The sequence below is a fragment of the Rissa tridactyla genome, chromosome 2 (assembly GCF_028500815.1).
Source record: "Rissa tridactyla isolate bRisTri1 chromosome 2, bRisTri1.patW.cur.20221130, whole genome shotgun sequence".
Lineage (NCBI taxonomy): Eukaryota > Metazoa > Chordata > Aves > Charadriiformes > Laridae > Rissa > Rissa tridactyla.
The window spans coordinates 96139380-96161954 of record NC_071467.1 but is presented as its reverse complement, the minus strand read 5'-3'; the positions used below and the strand labels follow the sequence as shown (position 1 = coordinate 96161954).

General features: G+C 42.2%; 1 protein-coding gene across 1 annotated transcript in view; it reads right to left on the bottom strand.

Moving 5' to 3' along the window:
* The window catches only part of PHACTR1 (phosphatase and actin regulator 1), a 319282-nt gene that overhangs the window by 129778 nt on the left and 166929 nt on the right, over positions 1-22575 (bottom strand). The window contains exon 5 of the mRNA XM_054191481.1: positions 2566-2730. Within this exon, the coding sequence (XP_054047456.1) occupies positions 2566-2730 (165 nt within the window). The remainder of the gene's footprint in view (positions 1-2565; positions 2731-22575) is intronic.

Genomic DNA, 22575 nt, shown 5'->3' with positions numbered 1-22575 from the left:
AGTCCTCTCCCAGAAAAAAACCTGCCATTAATTTCAAAGGAAGTTTCAACAGATAAGGCCATGTGCTTCAACCCTTACCGCTTTCGACATTTAAAATAATTGAATCTATTGTTGCAGCAAATAAGAGCCTAATAAAATACTTGTATTACTATTTATTTTTTGATAATTACTGATGTTCTATGCAGGTGGGAAAGCTTGGTTGCATGCCTGTAGGACACTAATGGGAAATACTTTTTTCTCCAAGCGTCACATTTATCAGTGCACTAGAAGAAAATAAGCCTGTATTAGGAAGTTTCATGCTGGCTCTCATTATGCCATCTCATAAGCTTGTCCTTTGATTTATTATAAAAATTAAATATATTTTCTCAGTGAGATCAGAGGTATTAGATGAGAGGTCATGGAAATGCTGGCAGAAAAATGCTAGTTTTCCAGTGCAAAATCTTTTGTATTACACATTCTAGGTTCAACCAACACTACTGAATTGCCAGGGCAGTTTGGTAGGATCCTGGTGGATTCCCATTCCCCGGGGTCAGGGATGAGGGAAGCTGTGGGGTCCCCAGCTCTGGTACAGCCCAGAAGTAAATCTCTCCCTGTGCCTCCTGCAGGGTGCTCAGCAAATTTGGTATCCTTGTCAATTTTGCTGCAGTTAGTAGCAGGGGAGCTGACAGGAATACCAATTTTGCAGAGCAGCTGCGGGATACTGTTAGCTTACTAGAAATGAGAATTTTTTTTAAAAAAAAAAGGTTTTGGATTCAGCTGAGATCAAACCCCGTACTGCAATCGACAAACATTCCCTGCCACCTGGACACCCAGCTTTTAAATTAGTTCTTCAGACTCTGAAGTCCCCCTTTCCAGGGAAGGAGATCTGATGGCATGTCTGGTCAAAGCTTCCTTCTCCTCTAAAAAAAAGAAACACATGTTTTTGCTCTGGTTTTAATCAGTGTGTACTTCCCAAATGTTTTGGTAAATGGGGCACATCTATGTAACACTTCTTGTAATGCCCAGAGCAGACTATGCAGGCGTATTCAAGCCAGCTTCAAAGTAATCAGTCGCAGCAGTACGCAGCTCAGCCCCAGCTCCCGGAGCTGGATAAACCATACAAATAAATACTAGGCAGGCTTTGGCACCCATAGTACATCCTGAACTGTCGTGGTTATCCTCCTAGGGGTAACCAACTAACTCAGCATGCTGGAACTAGCTTCAGAGTAGTTGTCACCACAGTGTCCATGTATCGCGAAGAGCTATAGGGTTATCATGGAAATCCTGCCACACTGCACTATGGTTATGACTGATACAGAACATGAAAGACAAGCCTTTTGTTTTGCAGAAACACGTCATTTTTGGTGACAATATTTCTCAACTGCCAAGTCAAAAAATACAGTCATCACTCAGAGTAATACAGCCATCTATTCCAGTTCATTAGCCTCTGCCTGACGAATCGGAGAGCTGCTTAAACAGCACACAGTAAAGAGCACCTTCGGGTATGAACCCTGAAAACTCTTAGCTGCATTTAACCTCATGCAAGAGTTCCCATTTAGCTAAATGAGACTCCTCATGCAATTATGGGCCATTTTCAGGAGTACAGGCTTTGGGGAGCCAGAAGGTACAGTCAAGTCCTGCCTGAAAGCTTCCGCTGGGCAATAAACAGGTCAGAGAGAAACTGGGCTGTAACTCAAGCCTCTTCTGGCAGGTAAAGGAGCAAGATCCTCACTGCTTGCTTTCTAGTTCTAGCGAGAACAACAAGAAATCAGAAGAAAATTCATGTTTTCTCACAGACAATCCAGGCTCAAGACTTGCAAAATCACATGTAGTAATTATTAGTCATCATGGAATAACAAAGAAAAGAAACCTTCTAAATAGATCACAGACCTTGGAAACAAACACGCCAGGTACAAACTTCCACCGTGTGCATCAGTGCCTGGACCTGTGATTCTTGCACAGACCAATTTACGATATTAAAACACGTTTTTGCAGTTTTCCATACTTGTTTTTTAATTAAAAAGAGTCTTAAACAAGGAGTGTTAGAAAGCAAAGGCATAAGAAGGGGTGTGGCAGGAAAAGAGATTTGTTTTTCTCAGAAAACAAGTGACACATCTTTCCTGCCCAATGGAACAAATAATTTATGGTTACGCAAGTTATTCAACACAGTGTCAACTCCTTTGTCATGTATTTGTCTTGCTCCTCTATTAGCATTCACAGGAGTTTGAATGTGGCTAAATCCTCCACTAGCTTTGTCTTTTCATACTGCCATTTCCTTTACCCTTAATATGCTAAATCAATGTAACAAGATTTCTTCTGGATTACCCTTTAGCTCTAGTGGCAGAACCCAAGTACACAGCTTTGGAGAGATGCTGCTTTAATTGTAGTGCACCCAATGAGTTGTTTTGGGTTTTTTTTTAAAGAGAAAGCCAGTAACAAAGTTACAGATCTCTTAGAAGCTGAGAAATATTGCCAAGCCAGGCTTCAACAACCTTTAAAACCTCTATAAATTGGGGCTGCACTATAAATTTTTAGCCTTGTTGAGCAGAGTTCCAGACTAACAAACCAACAAACCGCAACTATTACCTGCTGAAGTATGCTTAAATTTTTCACTCTTCTTCTTCCTCCATTTCCATGGCTTAAAAAGTCTTCCAAGAGTGGCAAATTTGCTTCTTCTTCTGATCGGAGGTGTGTGAGTCCCAGGTACTAGAGAATCTGAACGCATTGCAGCCAGTCTTTCCACTTCCTCAGCTGTAGTTTCAGCAAGAAAAGGAGAGAAAAAAAAACGGGGAGGGAATTTAAATAAATGCTTTAACAAATTATCAGAGAACAACACAGATGGTCAAAATTTTCCACAGTTAAAGAAAACACTAAAAAAGGGGAAAAAATGTAGTCATTATTATTTTAATATTATTTTTTTCCTTTCAATGGAATCCATGATCTAGTGTAAAGATCACTATTAACAATCAAATTCAATATGAATATGGATTATTAGAATAGCAAAGTTATAATTTTTAACAAATTGTTCTGCATTGCTCTAGACAGCTGGCAGTCCATCCGCCAGCCATTCCTGGGGAAGTGTGACAGAGAGCGGGGAGGAGAAAGCTCAAAAAAATCATGCAATACTGCTTAAAAGAAATATTGCGAGTCTTTTTTTGCAACAGAAAGAGACACTTCCATGAACTAGTATTTACCAGGAGCAAGGACCCTGATAAAAAACGACCCTCTGGTATCATTACTGTGTCCATTAAAACTGCCTGAGTTACAAAAGGGGCTGCATTAGGAACTTCCTAGTGACAGAAAGGGTGCTAAAAATTCAGATGGTTCCTCCCTGTCCCACTTTTCTGCCCACTCATTCCCTTCCAATTCTTATAACTTGCCTTTTAACACAGGGACATGGAGAATATTAATAGAGTCCGCACTTAGGGCTGAATTCCCATGGGGGTGTTACAGGTTTTCACTGAGCTTCTGTTGTTAAAAAATGCAGCTTTCTGCAGCCTTTACACTGTAATACATCGTGATTGTCTTAATACCTAAAAAAAATAAATCTGAGAGCGAGAGAAGGCTGGGAGTGGTCACTGGGCACAGTTACATTGCGTGGTGTCCGCCCCCCTCACATTTGCAGGGAAAATATGCTGATAGTTCTGAGAAATTATGTCCCTGTGATTAGAGGCACAGAGAGAGGTAAGCCAGGGCCGCAAAGGAAAACGCCGAGAGGGGGAAGGTACCAGCAGCCCAGGAGAGAGGGTCTATCCGCTGCCACAGCTGCAATAAGCTCCCCCAGCCCTGGGCTGAAGCACGCGCTCTCTCTCCCTAAAAAAAGCATCTGCGCAATTCAGTCAGCATAAGGGGGGGTGTTTGTGGTTTTTTTGTGTGGTTTTTTTTGTGTTTTTTTTTTTTTTTAAGTTGTTGGTATTGTTTTCTATTTTATTTAAAAGGGATATAATTTCCCAGGCTTGTGTTGTAATGCGACACTGCCAGTAAAACTGATTTGAGTGGTTTGCACATGCAGAGTCTGGATTTATAAAGACACAGATTGTCACCTCTCCCACTCTGAAGACAGCAGCCCGGGGTTTCTGCTATTTCACCTCCAGTATAGTACGCATCAACCTCAGCCACGAGCACAGGCTCGGGAACCTCAGCAAGAACACCACTCTGAAGGGATGAGCACACCTACTCCACACTGACAGAAACACCAGAGATTTTGTCTGGCAAATTCTTATGTGTCTCAACGGAAATTTTTCCAAGGCTTTAAGTGTGTCAAATTTAGGTAGGTTTTCATGGGAATAGCTGGAGGCACATCTCTATCACAAAGGAAGTTCCATTATCAGAACTCCAAACTGAAATACTATTTGAGCCCCTTGGGTTTTTGCAAGTAGGTTGGTTATTTTGTTATTGCTCTTTTGTTTTGTTTTTAACATGGTCAACGCAAACCTTTTTCCTGTAAAATATCACTGCCAGGTACAGCTGCCTGTAACTTTCTGGAGAAGAAAAAGCTAGCCAGCAAGATACAGAGAGCCCAACTGCTTCAGTGGGAATGGTTAAAAACAACTATTCTTTGGGGTAATGGAGAGAAAGAGAGACATTTCTGAGAACGTCTTCTTTCCATTTAAAGCAGAGGAAAAAAAGGTAGTCTGGCCAAAGCATTTCATTCTGTTCGAGCTCTTTGTGCCTGACTGCCTAGAGCAACATCTTCTTACACAGAGAACCCATTTCAAGGCTCTGTCCCACACAGGGGCTGGAACGTGCTGCATCAAGGCTGGAAATTGCCTGGTTATGCTGAACAAACCGTGAGGGTAAAAAGAAGAGGAAATCAGAAATTTCCTTACACTTTCTGATTTTACTGGAACCTGCTGGGCTTTGAAGACCAGCACAGGGTACAGACCACCTCACTCTATATGCAGATCCAAAGGGACCATGCCTTTTCTCCTTCCTCCATTTTTAAGATGCCTCTAGTTCCACTGCTCTGACTTTTAGAGATGCTGCTAAAAGTGATGGGCTGGTATTGTCTTTGCGGTCTTACTTGAGGGATACAGCGTGCGGAGCTGCCCCATTGAGCAAACCGGGAATGGCACACTGCTGCTGCCGAATTCGGCTTCCTGCTGCATAAACCCACAGCAGAAACATACTGAAATTCCTCTTGCTGCTCACCCTCTCTCCTTTGCCCTATCACTGAGCCACCATTTCTGCTACCCAGGTGCCTTAGTTATTAGATTCCAGCGTTGCAACAACTCTTTGAGAGCTGGTCCTAACTGGTACTGCTGAGGCCGTTCCCTGGAGAACTGTCATCCCTTAAAGATTCTCTCCTTTTGCAACATACATCCCCCCTCTGTCCCACACCAGCTGCACTCCCACTGCCCCTGGGAAGCTTTTCCCATTCGGGGTAAATGAGTATGGATGCACAGTCAGGCAAAACTAACACTGGAGTCAAAAGGAATTTACCCAAAGGGCGGGTTCATTAAAAGCCAAACACAGCATCAAAACCATTTCCATATTTTGACTGCTCTTCCCTGAATTTCAGTATAATCTCTCACAGGGATCTGTGCCCCGGGAGTCCTGCTGTGCTCTCCATCAGCCATGAACGTGGCCCTTCTCCTTCATCCTCTCCAAACACACATAGCTTTGAGCTAATGCAAGTAACAGCTCTTTTTCCCCTCTCGCTCCTATTTCTCAGAAGGACTACCTCATTTTTTTGCATGAAAAATACTCTCAAGAGCACTGCTAATTCACAGCATAATAATCACTGGCTAGGAATGAACCACATTAGCATAAAGCCATGACAGTTTTAATACAGCAAGAATAAAAGCAGACCACGATGCGGGAAGTAAACGCCGGATTTCTGCGCTCTTTTTTTGCTGCTGCATCTTTTGCTTGAGTTGGCCGGGTTTCTCTCTGCCTTTTTTGGCTCCTAATGACTATTGACTGGCTGTGGGCTGCGACACCCACTGCTGACAGCAGGCTCCGTAGGCTGTTTTCACACCCTTGCTGTTCCCAAAAAAGGTGGTACTTGCACGAATGGAAACCAACCCGGGCCTTGCACTTTTATTTTTTTGCCTTCAAAGAGGAAAGCAGTCCCAGCAGTCCCAGCTTGATCAGTCTGCTGAGCTGGGAGAAGGAACTGCCATGTGCATTAGTGCCTGTAGTCACAGTGCTGAGGTCTCATCTTGAGGATGGTGCCACAAATGTGATGTTTACAGGTCACGGTTGCTGCTGACACTTGGTGCTTTTGGGAACTTGTTCTGATTTTTCCCCAGGATCTGAGGGATCTTGCCAAGACAGAGAGAGATGCTGCACTTACGGCAAGAGGGGGATGCACTCCCCTCCCACTTTCTTCTGTCCAAGCTGACATCCCAGAATAGGGGAATGGAGAAACTAAACCTGAGAGCTGGTTGACTGTGAGACAGCTCTCAAGATTTTACTGTAGTCCTCAAGACATTTGAAGTTCATATAGACTGAGGGGCTTAAGCAAGATTTGTGGTTTTAATGAGAAAAAGCACCACAGATCAAAATACTTTGCACCTAAGTGATGTAAAATAAATTTTACAAACATCATTGAAATATAGTACAAAGACTTAAGACACCAGAAGGTCTGAAAGCTAATTTCTTCTTTTACCTCTTTTTTTTTTTTTTTTTTTTTTTTTTTTAATTTTGAAGCTAACACTGGGTTTGAGGGTTTTTTGGATTAAAGTCACTTAGAGGTTTGTGGGCTGTAATGTACTGCATGGACACCAGACATGGACAAACTCAGCAAGTTGAGGAAGAGCAGCTCGAAAAAACAGTTTTTCAAACCAGTCTATTTACCAGTCCAAGAAAAAAGAGTTTGGGTCACCTTGGACGTTTTTTATATTCTTGTAAGTTTCCCCGTGTCTTTCAGCAGGGTGTCGATTTGCAGAAGGTCCGGTAAGAGACAACATAGGGGTCACCTACTTTTTGGATTTGAGAAGGCAGATCAAAGGTCCTCCCAAAGACAACATAACTTATTACGAATGACAACCAGTTTTGGCATTCCCATGTCTGTCTGGGAATCACAGCATCCATTAATGTTGCTGACATATAATATACCCAGCTTCCATTTTAGAAAAAAACCCACTCTTACTGCATTCAGGCACACAGAGCAATTTCATTGTTAAAGGCTGAAGCCCACCCACCCCACACATGATCTTTAAGGTTATTACCTTCCTCACCGGTAATCCCACTAGGTTTCCTCTCAGACCATTTCTTAACACTCATCGTTCAGAATCAGACACATGATTATCTTAACAGGCCATTTACTTCACAAAGTTAGATTTTAAGCCTTCCTAGGAAACACCAGTGGCTACTGTGCAAATCTGTAGAAACAGGCTGAAAATGACCTTGACCCCAAAGATGCAATCGACTAAATGTGCCTTTTTATTTAATGACAATAACTTTGTATAAGTAAATAAAATAGCAACCTAATACTTCTTATTCCCAACCCACATCTTTATTCTGCATATTAGTTTGCAACAAACTCCTGTTGCAAGCCGTCTTCTGAACTCTGCACTCCGAATATCCTTCATTTAAGACTGCACAGAACTTACTCTAACAGCTTTGTTCAATCAAGATGTAGATGCCTCATGTGTCTTTTCGAAATGACAGGAAATCTGAACGACTACTCTAATTGCTGAGCACTTATGCCTTCTCTTTACCTGAATAGGAACACTTTCAATTAAAAAAGCACCTTGTTTTTCTTTCAGGAAAATGGTTCATTTTCTGCTCTTCTATTATCATCTGTTCAGTTATTTCCCTTTAATTTCCCGTTGCACCTGGAATTAATTTTCATCAGCCCTCCCTTTACTATCTGAATTACCCATTTAAACTTTTCCTAACTTCTCAAAGGTCTGTTTTCCAATGAAAGACGAGGCATGGCATGCAGCAGTCTAACCGCAGTCTTGCCAAACGGGGATGATTACCTCCACAGTTGACAGACAACAGCTCCCACTGGATGTGTGCATTTGCAATGGCACTGACTGGGTTGGTGTAGTGGGTTTACGAGCCATGAAGAGGCCATCAGTAGCTTTCCTTTGCATGCTAAGTAGCACTGGCATTTTCCAACCCCCTGCCAATTATTCCCGCTCCCCAGGTGTGTAGCCCTTTGCATTGTATCCGTAAACTGAATCTCTCACCTTTTACACCTGCCTGTTTCGGCACAGGTATCAGACCGTGGTTCGGCTCTGCTCTCTGTTGTGATCTCTCTTTCTTGGCGTATTTATTTCTCTCATTGGAAGAAAATTGCAAAGAACAGCTTTGGATGTCCAATCCCTTTAGGACCCTGCTTTCAACTTCCACACATTTTGACGTAAAACGTTAATTATTCACACTGATTGCAATCTGAAAGACATTTTTTAACCTCTGCAAACCATACTGCACTGCATGCATTACACTAAACATGTCTTTATTGTTATGAAATCCTGCAAAATACCAAGTATTTTCTGTAATTTAACACAGTATACAAGATTTTTACTTGCAACAAAAGCACTTTGTCAGGTTATGTCATCAATAGCTACATAATCTCTTCCTATAAACCCTGCAATTATAGAAAATAAAGATTGTTAGAGCTTGCTGGTATCAGCTATTTTGTCTACCCCTTATTGCTCTTACTACTCACTGGATTTTCCTTCTCTTAAGTGTTTATTACATATAGATTTGGTGCTAAATCCAATAAACAGCACTGCAGCTCCTCGCTTCAGGGCACTGTACACAGGAGCAGAATCCACAGGTCTGTCCTGGGCACCACACACGCTATGTGGAGACTCAGAAGCTCCAAAACAGGACTCAGAGCAGCCACTGGAGCACAACCAAAAGCCAAACAAGAGAGAAATAGGCCAGCGGAAGCAAACCAGAGATCCTACCTTTCCCGGGGATACAAGAAGGCAATTCCACACGTACCAGGAATTGCTCTGGTAAGAAACTTCAGCTTGAAAGGAGAGGAATTTTTACCCTTCCTAAACGGCAAGCAGGGAGGAGATGCACAGTTTGTACTTTTAAGACAGCAGAGGAAGTAAGATGAGATGCAAAGACTTTTCTGTGAAAGTAGCTAGAGCATTTACTTGGGAGACAGAAGAATCGCAAGGTCACTTCCATCCTCCTCTTGCGAAACTTCAAGCCCACATCTCCCATTTTCTTTGGGAACATTACTGCACTTCATACTATCATGGATGGGAGAGCACTCCCTATCTCTCCTACTAAAACTTACTACAAAGAAGAATTCAAGACCTAGTGGGTCTTAAAGAAAGCATGAGTGGAAGCATGGCTCCTGATAGGCAGGGCACTCATCTGTCGGCAAAAAGACCCTTTTCTAAGACTATGCCTGGGCTTTACCCTGGATTAAGTAACAAAAACCTCCTTCTGCTTCACTCTTGGATTGAAAGAAATGGCTAGTCACAGCTGTGATTTGTTGAGAGACTAATCCTGTCCAGTTGTGCATGAAGGAGAATAAAGGGGAGTGAAGATACTGCCTCTCACTGTCCCTTTCTTTCACTTCTGGTGGGGAATCTTCTCTTCGAGGCATGAGGGAGGAGAGAAGAGAGGTGAGGTGCTGTCTCCTAGATCCTCTCCCCAGAAAAAAGGAGAGGATGAATGCGCAGATGGATCCCTGTTACCAGAGCTGGCTGGGCACCTAGCAAGAGGAAGACGTGTTTTAGCCTGTGGAGCACTGCCATAAAAACCTCCTGTTCTGGGGTAAACAGCATTACAAGCAGAATTCCCCATCCAGGGCATAGCCTCCAAGGCATCCTCCTCATACCGTCATCACACCACCGTACAAAAATCCCATCTACTGAACAAACCTAGCCCTTTCTAAGTAACCATGACAGTAACAGGCTCTTAGAAAGCCCGACCATTGTGCACAACCTAGAGTAGAGCTGCCTCTAAACACAAACATGCTGGGAGCTGGATGAACCCACATTCAACTCATTCAGCTTCTGGGACTGGAAACAAAGTGTTGATAGGATGGAACTGACCTGCCTACTCACAACTAGCTGTGTCCCCTAGCACATGGCATTAGAAAAATACAGCTATTTAAACCTCTTTCAAAGCTATTTTGCAGAGACTACAAGAGGAGATTAAATGCCACAACACCAAAAAATTCAGAGGAGAAAGCTCTGAACTTGAGTTATACCCACAGGACTATTTGCAATTCAAACTCTAATATTATGTGCAACAAATGAAATGCTACCAGACAAAACAGCTGCAGTGGTGTTTGTGACCATCGCCTTACAAGTGGGCACCAACCACTGGCAACACCAGTAACTCCTCCAATACACGTGAATAAGACTAAGCACCATGGAGCAGGGGTCCTGGCTGTATCGGTGCAGATCCTTGGGTTGTTAAACAATCCAACCTGTCTTTGGGTCATACCCACACTCATCCAGTCTAGAGTTAAGTCTCATCCATCACAGCCCAAGTTCTTTCTGAAAGCCAAAGCTATGGGTGACAGAGAAGCTCTCTTCCTCCAGGAGAGTCTTCAATGCATTCAACAAGAAAAAATAGAACTGAAGCCCATCTACCTTCAACTCCTAAATTGAACCCAATGAAGAAATAGCTTGTAATGTTTTTTCCTATGTTTCATTTCAGTGAAGGACTTGCTACCGATTAAAAGTGTCTTCTTGAAGGAGCTGGTAACGATTACATTTTCATGGTTGTATTTCTCTCATACCAGCCCGAGTTGCACATTCTACTCAGCTGCAAAAAATAAAAGTAATCCAAGAAAAGGACCTGGTCGTTGGAAGCCCACAGGCTTGTTGCTCACTTTGTGCTAGGCCTCTGCTACCGTGTAAGAATTTTCCTAATTGCCATGTGGACAGAGGCAGATCTTAGTCTACCGGCCCCTCACTGGGAATCAGGGAAGCTCTCCCCAGCTAAAGGGTTCAGCCTTTCTAAAAACAGACCACTACTGCTGAAGGCTGGCTCTTTGAGAAAGCCCAGAAAAAAGTATTTTAAATGCTTCTTATTTCTTAGGGGACTTTTGATGGACTGAGCAATTTCTGGTCTTTATCTTTTGAAGTTCTCCTAAGTAGTAATACCCAATATTTATACTTTATTTCACTAAAAATGTGCAGTTTAGAAAGCATATCTTTAGACTATTCAGAAACTGGAGGGGGGCACGTCTTCTTAGAAGTAAACCCATTCAGGAAATGGCGCTACAAACATTACACTTTATCTAAACACAATGGTACCATCTCACCTTTATCACCATGAAGATAAAAAATTAAGTTTTTAATTATTTTAATGGCCAGGGAAAAAGGAACAAAGTACCTCATTTAAGAGACAGAAAGTCCAAACCACTCCCTTGTAAACTTTATATTGCTTCTCTTGGGAAAAAGAAATTTTTATGTCTGTTCTTTAAAGAACTTGATAGGAAGTTGGCCAAGAGGAAAAGAGTAATTATACCAAATGGCACATTTATAATAAGCATAAATATAAGTTAAAAAAAAATTAGTAACAGTCTAGCAAAAAAAATCACCTTCACTGGACTCTGAAAAGAGACAGCCAGTATCCATGTTCAGGAATTTAAAATAAGGACTAAATACTTCTGCTTTGAGCACCTAAGTGCAGCTACGTAAGTCCTCGCTGATTGCCATTATAATGGGAATTCTTTTATCAATCCAAATGATGGTTAGTTTAGACCCTTGGCTGTGGTGAAATATCTGTTTAGGCCCTTACGGTAGAGGCTTGAAATTCAGAGATAAATACTCAGAGGGGAGAAAAATACCCATAACTCCTTTAAAGTCATGAATAAAGCATGGCGGGTTGCAGTTTAAAATACACAGAGTATTTCTGTGTGGTTTGCATAGCTATGATTTCACTTTTTTTCACCTTCTTTTTTTAGCATTAAGGTCTAGGGTGTCTCATGGCTGCTGAGCTCTGCAGGCTATTGCTCTTGCTCGGTAGATTTAGAGGAAAGCCTCTGATTTTAAAAACTGCTGCCTTTAAAAAAAGATGGAGCCCATCAGGTAATCAAATTGCTGTATCTACCTAAGAAATGTTACAGTCAAAGGAAGGATCTACGCACGTAGCTTCAAGTTCATGAATAATTCCAAGTCCAGCAACCACAAATAGCTCAAAAAACGAGAAAGAGTTTAGATCACAGCTAAGGGAAAAAAAATACTACAGGGAGCCAAGAAAACAGGATCATTGAAAAAGCTACTGAAATAGTTCCAGCAGCTTTATGCATGGAAATAACGTTAGCAGAGAGAAAAGAACGAAATCCTGACCATACCAAAGTGAACAGCAAAGGTCATGAGGAACAGGATTACCTTACCCAAGCCATTTAGCGACCGGACGACCGTCTTGGGAATTAGGGATATATTTTGTCCTTGAGGCTATCAAAATTTGCAAATGAAGTTAAAACACGGTCCTCTGCTCTTCACTGGTGACTAATGAGATGAGCAGGAAAAGTGAGGGGAAATGAACTGTATTATGTGTGGCCCTTCTCATACGGGGTTGAGACAGGCTGGTTGCATGCTGAGACATGCCTCCTTACTGATGTCGGAGGACTTTGTTGTCCAAAGCTGTAAAAAGGACCTTTCCAGCATGCTAAAATTCACCTACAGAAACATAAATTGGCAGAGAAGATGTTACAGCAAGTTGTTTTGATGAGTGATTTCCTCTGTATTGACGGGAATGACTCCCTTCTGTGGTGTTTCAGAGAGGAACCAGGGGCATGTTGGGAGCTGCAAATGCAGCCAGAGCGTCCCAGCAGCACCTCAGGGTGTGCCTATATGGAGCCACTTCATCATGAAATTGGCAGTGATGTTCATTTTGCAACACTGTGAAGGTAACCTTGATAGGCATCTGCATGAGATTTCATTTCAATGCAGAAGTAGGATATAACCTAACCCAACCAAACCCTGACACTTCTTACAATTAAAAAAAAGTTATCTTTTTTCACCCCTTCACCACTGGCACTGGACAAAGCAACAAACTGAGGCAATATGACTTCCCTCAACGTTGAAAGTTTTCTCTCAAAGTTATCAAGATTCTGCTACCCAGACGATACATAAAATCAAACCACAACAACTACAACATAAGCCTTTCTGAGCATTTTTGACAATATAAATTGCCATTGTCCATATAACCTATAGAGAACAGTGTTCTCAATTTTAACTACCAATCTCTTTCGGGCAAAGTATCTGTATAACATCCTACAACTGTCACAGATCCCCTTCCGACAAGTCAAATGTCAAATCTGCATATAGGCTCTTTAAACTGAACTGGAGGCTTTGCCACACAAACCTGATTTTCAAAAATCTCTTTACTTAAACAGCATTTGGTTTGAATTAGCAAGTCAGAGGCTGGCCTGAACCGTGACATCTGGCTGAGTACCCTCAACCTTTACAAGGCTTGCGATGGTGCTCAGAATGACAAATCTCCCAAGCATGTTGCTACAAAGGGATGAAACAAGAAACAAAAGAGATATGCTTGCAGGTACACACAAACATATAAAAATGGAGGCTGGCATACAACAAATGCAAATAATAATGCAAAAATCTGAACTAAGTGAATCATAGCAGGTGAAGAACACCTTCATTTGTTTGCTGAACACAGGGAATAGCTGTACCAGCTCAGAGCAGCTGAATTCTAAAATTGCCATCCACCTTCATACAGGCTTGCAATTTTTTTTATTTTTATTTTTTATTTATCACACAGGGCCCAATGTCCAAAGAAGGCTGAGGGAAAGAAAAACAAATGAAAAAAACCCCAAAGAAAAATATTGCCAAGAAGTGTCTTCCTTGAGCCTCTATGAAATGCCAGAAAATGTATTAGTGAACTGACGCCTGCCTTGCTGCTTAGTGAACTGGCTGTTCTGCCAACTTGAGATGAATAGGAGAAAGAAGGATCAGTTCACTGGAACTACAGGATCTCCCTATTTTCTTTTAGGCTCATGGGTTTCCATGCACAGCACAAGCATATTGAGCTCACAAGGAAAATGGTGTTTGATTCAGATGACAGAAATGCATAGGAAGCCAAACCCACATTAGTAACTTGAGTACTTTCCTAGAGCCAAACAATGAAGGTGAAATGCTGTCCTTATTTTAATGAGACACACAAGAAAGAGAAAAGAAAATACCTCCTGAATTCTAACTTGTTTATACATGTGACTTCGGGGGCGGGTGGGCTTTAAAGAAAGGGGAGCTACATAACCAAGTCTCAGAAGTCCCTCCTTACTTTCCCCTTTAGGGAAAGTCTAATTCTCTCCTTAAGGCTGCTAGAGGAGCCAGAGACTGGCAGCCATAGAAAGCAGACACTCAGAAATTGCTCTTCTCAATTCAGATGCTGGAGCAGGCAGCAAATCCCATTTTAAGTGCCACAGCAGATCGCCAGAAGACAAGCCCTCACCCTTATGGCTATAAACCAGCAGACAATTGCTTTGCGGCTGTAAATACTAATGAAAGCTTTAGTCATCTCACTCTTCTATTTCTCAACAGAGTACAATTCAGATTCAAACAGCCTAAGTTCCACCCAAGTTTCTACACCTGGCTTTTCCTTCAAGCTGAACCCAATTTTCAAAGCTATTTATCCAATAAAACCACTGTGCTAGAAGGAGAGCATCCTGTTTTGCTGGTGCATGGGAAGAGGAGAGGGAAGAGGTCTTTCAATACTGGCTCAATGTCTGGTTCACATAGCTTCCACTGTCCAGCCACCCACACGTCTGTGCACTTGCACTGCTGATGGTTCAGCCTGTACATCTGAATTTTTAGCAGTGTTGACATTTTAAGCAGATTGGAAAAGTAAAATGAGAAAGATATGATGCTATAAAGCTCTATAGCAGCATGACACACATACTCCATCAGTTCAATTTCAGCTGATGTAGAAGAAATAACATTTCTACTGATTTTATTTATTTATTTACTTTACCAAAAGCAAGGCTGACAAAGTCTCCACATTAAAAAAAAAACACTGGAGCTGTGCACATGCTGCGTCAGATAGTATCTGAATATTGGAAATGTCAAAGCAGCTGCACCCAATGGATGGGTAAAGAGAGATAAAGCCAGTGCCATAATCCTTATAACATGGACCGCTGACATTAGGAACCGTGGCTATGATCCACGTGGATGTGAACATATGGATCACCAATACTTCAGAGAAGCTCGCTAATACATGGACTGCGGACCCAGTAGACCACAGTGGCATTTCCAGGCCTGGCTCATTTGTCAGGATGTAGTTAATGAGTATTCTAATTATTTATCTTCAGATCCCCAGTGGATTCAAGTCTGCTTACCAACATTTCCATCTGTTGATTCCTGAATCTGTGTTAAAAGGATAACTAACATTCAGGACAATGGCATTTGTGTTGCAGCTGTACATCCCTCAGCCCACTGCTGAAGATAAAGAATATTGTTATCACCTATTTCTAACAAAACTTAGACATGCCTTTCTTGAAACGACCTGATATTCTCACCATTACACTTCTGTGCTTCCAGACCTTTACAAGGAAAGATTTAACATACCATGACTCTCTGTTTTTTCAAACAGATAATCAACCTCTCTTAGGAGGCAAGGTGAAATAAAAATCATTCTCTGCTACCAAAATCTCCCAAGATAAATTAAGTAATTGGATCCATTTTAATTTTATTCCCTGCACTCCTATTGCACAAAGCCATTAGACTAATGGCTTGAAAAATGTCATACAAAAGATGACAGAGGGCAAGATCCTTCTCTTAAGTAGTGATGGGGGAGGGCATCTGCTGAACTGCAGCGCTAAGCCCATCATCCTGGTCGTGGGCTGCACGGCTCAGGGCAGGAGGAAGGAAAAAGACTTTAAGTACATGTTACATCCTTTCCAATATGTCCCAAAGCAACGGATACACTGGACCCTCCCTGCACAAAAGGTTGTACATCTTAAACGGCAACCCTTGGGCTTCAGGGATTCAGTAAGTGGCTAAGACTGAACGCCTCTCCTAGTTAGGGGCCAATAAACGGGTACGACAGTAACCTCAGCTACACAAACCAAGGTCTTGGAGCCTGTGTGTCTCTCACCCTGGTCCGTGTCCTGACTAGCACACTATAAAGCATACACATGCAGAAACCTGCCCTCCTCTTCTCTTTGGACATTTTGCACACAATTTTACCTTTTGGGGAATGGGGGGAGGTGGGGGTGAGGTGCAGGGCCACAGAGAGGGAAGCTGGGGAAATGTTTGGCTTTTCCTCCTGTCATATTTTCAAAGCTTCAAAATGTCCACTATCTAGGCAGAGAAAATCTGCAGAGGCTGTCAGTCAGATCTGGTCATCTCTTACTTGTGGATTTTATCACTTGGGATCTGGAGCTTTCCTTGGGGGAGGAACAGAGCTTGTCCGTGAGATGTGTCTCTCAACAGTATATCTTCACGATGCGTGATGGGCACTATGATTTCGGGTGTATCATTTAGACAGGGTGGCCTGGGCATAACCAAGCCACGATACGTCTAGTGGTTCCAAAGAAGCTACAGCAGGTAGTTTTATGATGACTAATTTTATCTTTGATTTAAATTATACCGTGTGTTCATTGTTTTTCAGAGCAAAACAAATCATTAGTAGTCTTTTGAATCTAAGAGTCTCATCCAAAGGCAGAGGCTCTGCTAGATCTGCCTCATCTTCAGTAAGCTGGACCCAAAGCCAGGAAAGTCAAGGAGAGATGACAGTGACAAGATCAGACATTACCTTACTCCTCTCTGCCCAATCCTTCCTGAGACAAGGAGACTAAAAGCAATAGACCAGTAAAGATTCACGTCACTTCACAAGAGCCAAAAAGCCGAGGACAGTTTTCCAGCTCATAGGGATGGCCAGAACATCATTATTTTCCGAGAAGCGTGCAAATCAAAGTCACAAAGGAAAAATGGGGCCTCCAAGCATGTCCTAGCTTCACCCTTTTGCAGCTTTGTTGCATCCATCTAGATAACGACAAACATCGCAGTACCCTCCAGTTTCTTAAGAAAGTGATTGCAACATCCAGCCAGGGCTGGCTTAACCACTGTACGTTCTGGTGCTGCCCTTCAATTGCCCCAGTGCCCTAATGCTGGGTTTTGGCTAATGGATTTGGGAAGATGGGCGAGACCTGGCATGATCAGTTTAACAGGCTACAAACATATCCGATTAATCCTAGACATCCTGGCAGACTGTTAGCCAGCTGATACCACATACACTGACACTGTGGTCCTGAAATTACGTTCTGCCTAACTGGGGGCTGAATAAGGTGCTAACAACAGGAAGCCAAATTTGGTATTGTCTGATTGCAAACAAGACAATCTTAAGACATACAAAGGAATAGCTATACATTGACTACCAGCCACTGAAATGGATCAAGAAATAGTGTCTTACATATTTTACAAAAGTTAATGTAGAATGTATACCTTTTTTGCTGCGGTAGCAGCAATGATAACATTATAAACAGTATACTCAAAAGCATAGGTTTTGCTCATCAGTAAAGGAGCCCATAAGTGAACTCTGATGCTTTTAATGACACGATATTAACTCTTGTTTCTAAACAGAGGCAGAAGGTATTATAATAGCACAAATTGATATAAGTAGTACTGGTTACAAACTAAAAAAGAAAAAGTGAAACAAAAAGAGATGAAAAGAAGAGATGTCTCATGGCAGAATACTGAATCAGATTATCTCTTCTGATCTCTTCCCTACATACTCAGTCTTCTTCTGCTGCTTAGCTCTGACTGGCAGTGATGATATTAATGAATAAAATTCTAATGATTGATGTAAAGTGAATACTTCCATATATCTCATTTTCTTCTAAAAAAGGAACGGTCTGACTATGCCAACCATCCTCTAAGAGAAACACCTCTAAGCAAGTAAGGGAACTACTCAGAAAAGACAAACATAGAAATGGAAATTAACTGCCCACCTGGGAAGGGATCAAAGCTTAAAATAGGACATGGGGATGGTGCAAAAAGGCACAGAAAGCCAAGCTTGTTCACCCAGGTCAATATCAGATGGTTTGAAGTATTCCAGTAATAGCAGAGTGAGAAGAAAACCTGCTCCTCCATAATCTATGCCACCTTTTGGATCTTGCACCTTTTTACGCACTGCATCCCCCCTTCATACATGCAAAACTTGGAGCCTTTCATGGCTGTATTTCATAGTTCTGTATTGTATATCCGACGTATCTAGCATCATACAGAAGAATCAAAACTAGGAATACTACACAAGACGACTACAAATACTTAAAGCAGAGTATTATTGTTAAATACAGGAAATATACTGTATTGCTTTCATCATATTTGATGGCATTTTGTTTGTTTTTTTGAACTCATCACGAGGAACTAATTTTTTCATCATGTGTTTGGTGTTGCCCCAACCTTTGTACTTAAGAGGCTTACACATCAAAAGACTTTAAACTTGGTTCTCTGAAGAGAGCAGGATGGTAAGATGCTCTCAAAAGATGACAACTGAGTTACAGCACTGAAAAGGAGATAAATCATTGAGAAGAGACAGGACTGAAACAGGCTGGACATCTGCTCTCTAAAGACCCGAAGAATTGAGGTGTTCTCTTATCAGTGTCCTTATGTCAACACTGTGTAATAAAAATGAGGGGAAGCTGAGCCATTGTGACCAATTACATCATTTTTTGTTGCTTTTGTTCCTAAACCTCCTCAAATTGATGACACAAATATACAGAATTCCCGGGAAAAGTGGCTAAACATTTCTCCGGTAGGGACACAGGAGTTTTCGTGAGAAAACAAGGGACTTAGACCTGTGCTTCCCTAAACCTGACCCAATCTTGTGTACACCTTTTCCCCCTATACTATGTAATTTATCCAAGTGAAGACCCCCTGGTTACTACCTATATTTTTCCTGCAGTTTCAGTCAATAACGTAAATTATATTGCAGTTTTGGCCAAGGCATCTTCCAGGACTCTTCAAAGTAAGCCCAGACCTCTGCTAGGCGAGACAGCCTATGCAACCCTGGCAGTGAACTTCCCCTTGTCAGCACAGCCTCACCTGGAGTCGTAGCCAACTGGCTTCTTTTGTGGCCAGCAGTTTTTGCTACAGGCAGTTTAACAGGATATGAGATGCAGATGAGCAGTTAATAACTTTGCCCCAGGCTTGATGGTGTTTCTTCAGCTTTATTTTGGGACATAAAGGTAGAAGATATCATCCGTCCTCTCTTTTCCCATCCCTTTTCTTTCCTTTTATGGCAGAACAGCCAACTGAAATAACTGCTAGTGTTTAAGGAAAGCCTCCCGTATCTCTGGTCAGCTGTTCACATTTGCTAGTCTTGGCATGTAAGCCAGAGGTACACCCTCTCATAGCCCAAACTGACCTTATTCTTCTTCTTCTCTTCCTCCCCCTCTCCCCCCTGCCTGCAGGCCATGCCCAGCCACGCCAGCACAGTGCAGCCCTGTCCGTCTCTGATCTCAGGACAAAACACAGGTAACTGATGAGTTTCTGTTAGTCCTTAACGTTCAAGACACACTGACGGGAGCAGGGCGCTGGGACTCTGCCCTCCCTGCTCTCTTGTAAAGGAAAGGTAAACAATCCTGCCTTGGGATTTTACCACCTGGAAGTTCGCATGAGTAGGAATCACACCTTCTTCCCAGAAAAGCATGTTTATTCTCAGCCTGGGCTCTTATCTTCCCGAGCAGAAAGCAAAGCTGGTGGGAGAAGAGAGTCCCGCCTGGCGCCCCGGCAGCCTGTTGGGAGGTGGAGTATCTTTGCTCGACCTCCTCAACTGTCTCTGACATAGCACTGTATTCACCCAAATCAAACACTACAGAGTTTAGGCAACAAAAAACCAATTATTTGATTTTTACGATCTGTGCTTTCAAGGACACATATTTCACTCTTCAGTGTAAGCCCATGCACTTTTTTCCCCCCTCTTTCTTTAAGGTAACTATCCCTCAGAAACTAAAGACACACTTTGAATAATTATATTAGCTGTTGAAACCTCAAACATGTTTTTCAGCTTCCCACACATCACAGCAGGACCAGGTACACTGGTATTTTGCCTACTCTTCCATTCTGTGTAGTTTAATTTTTTTCCTCAGAAATATTTTAGGATTTTTAACAGGTACAATTGTAAATGACTGCAATGCCTCATAGGCACATACTGCGCGCACTCTAGAGATGGTAATGGAAGAGCAACTACCGTTTGAAATAATGTGAGAATTAGTGGAGGAAAACTTATTTTTATACACAGCTCTTGCAGGGCTCATGGCTTGTCTAGAAGACAACTATTTCATTTAATAATTACTTTTGTGGGAAGCAAAATAATCAGCTTGGAGACAATCTCTTAAGTGATGATAAAGTAAATGTTCTCAAAGTTTCTGCTTAAAAAAAAAAAACAGTCTTCAATTCCAGGTGGGAATCACACACACACACACAAACACACACACGCCCCCAGGTCCCCCTTTTCATGTGGAAAAGATACTTATTTGGAAGCTCTGCAAAAAGGAACAAGTGTTGGAATTCCTACGGCAACAGCATTTCAGTCCACACTGATTTTCATGAATATATAAGATAATGAATCATTTCTGCTTAAACAGCAAAACTATGAAATATAGGAGCATACAATAATCAGACTGGGTTTGAGCTCTCAATGAAATCTTTTGGGGTATGTTTATCTTATTATTATTTATATTTCCACTACACTTGTACCTAGAGACCCAAAAAACCTGGAGCCCCCCAATCTTTGGCAGGGCTGGTCCTCCCACAGTCCCCCCCACCCCAAGGACTCATAGTCTATTTACAGACCAGCAGGCAGGAGAAAGGAAATCCCATTATCTCCATTTTACAGACAGGGAACTTAAGTACAGCGCGACACACGGACGGACAAGTCCGAAGCCACCCAGAGATCCTTTAAGGGTTGGGAACTGAGCCGAGAACCCTCATTTCTCACTCTGACAAGAACCGCTTTTCTCTGTGCAGTCCCTGCCTTCCAATGCACCATTAGGTAAATGCTTTCCACTTAAGTTTTCTTGTCAGATCCTCTGCATAAAAATCAAAAGTATTCCACTTCAGTTGCTCCAGTTGCTCTTTCTCTTAAGTCATTTCTGGTTACCTTTGAAACCTCTACAGTTCTTCCTAGTCACAGTAAAGTAGAGACACATCTAAACCATGTTCCACATCCAGGCTCAGACTTCTGCAGGAGACAGATTTGCAGTCAGTTTTTAGTGTATGGACACCTTAAATAAAATCCAGTCAAATCTCTTTTCCATGTATTTTTTCCTCTAGCTACTGTTCCCTTGCTCATCAGCCATGTCATCTGCTGTGAACCAGCACTGCCACAACCCTCCCAGAGGCCACTGAAATCAGTACATTAAGAAGTGCCTTGTACATACCAGGAGATGTTTAGCATCGCACAGTCCCAGCGCACCTAGAGCTCTTGTAGTTCTAACTCCTGCTTTACAAGCTCCTCAGTCACTTTCCCACTTTTAAGTTGAGAAAGTATTTTCATTCCCCTTCATGCTTCTGGCACTTTCAAAATACCTCCACTTGTGTTGTCTCCTCACTTCTTGTCTGCCTTTCCTTGGGACTTTTGCAACTCTTCACCATCCTGCTTCTCCCAACATCTCCCTCGCAGCCCTCCTCTGGCAGTATTCAGAGCTCAGCCCTGATTGCTCTTTTATTCCTGGAGGTGACTCATATCTTTCTACACTTGACCTCTCCCTCTCGGTTCTGTCTACCATGTCTGATTGCCTCTCTGGCATCCTGCCCTGGATGTCCTATGGCCACTCAAACTTCACAGGACGAATCCACAGCCCTCATTCTTCCCTCACATACAGGTTCACTACTCCATTTCCAACACCATTTCTGCTATCCTGTCATGCAAATTCTCACTGTTGGTGCTTTATACATCCCTCTCTCTGTTTTCTATTTTCCAACTAAATTAGCATTAAATACATCAATTTCTTTCAGTCCAATGGCTAAAGCATCTCCCACTTCCATCTGCATTACTGTAACCTCCTGCTTCTCTTTGAGCTTCTCACTTCTTATTTTCTACCTCATCAAAATGCTGCATCTACATCAACTCCCTTTATCCTTACTTCAGTGAGCCCATCTGCATGTCCAAATTCCTTCCCTGACTTCTCTCTGAATTACTGACCTCCCTTCCAAGATACCATACGACTCAGCGCTTGCCTCCATCTTTTCCTTCGGTTTCACAGCTCGCTCTCCTGGTATTCTCCTAGTCATGACTTTTGCTAGATTACTTAGTGGCCTTTGAAAGATTTCCCTCTGTTTCAGCATTGATTTGAATTTTCCTTCTCCAGTTCTTCCAGCACAGTATTACAATGAGAATGCAGAGTAAGACAATGACTAGAACCCAGCACTCATAACTGGATTTGGAGGGTATTCCAGCATTAAATCAATGCACCCCACTGGCTTGCCTATGCTATAAGGACTGAATCCTGGTCTTTGTACACAGCTCCAACAAATATTGTAGTTGCTCGGGTCACAGGACCCACACGATACTTTTGCGTCCACTAGTGCAGTTTCAGGCCTGCAAGACCATGTACAAAATATACTTAGGTTTGAATAGGAATGTGGGGCTGTCCACATTGCAAAGGTATGTGCATTTCTCTTATAAAAAGTACTAAGCAATCCCCTTTCTGGGTGCTCTTTTGGCCGTGCAACTGTGAAGATGCAC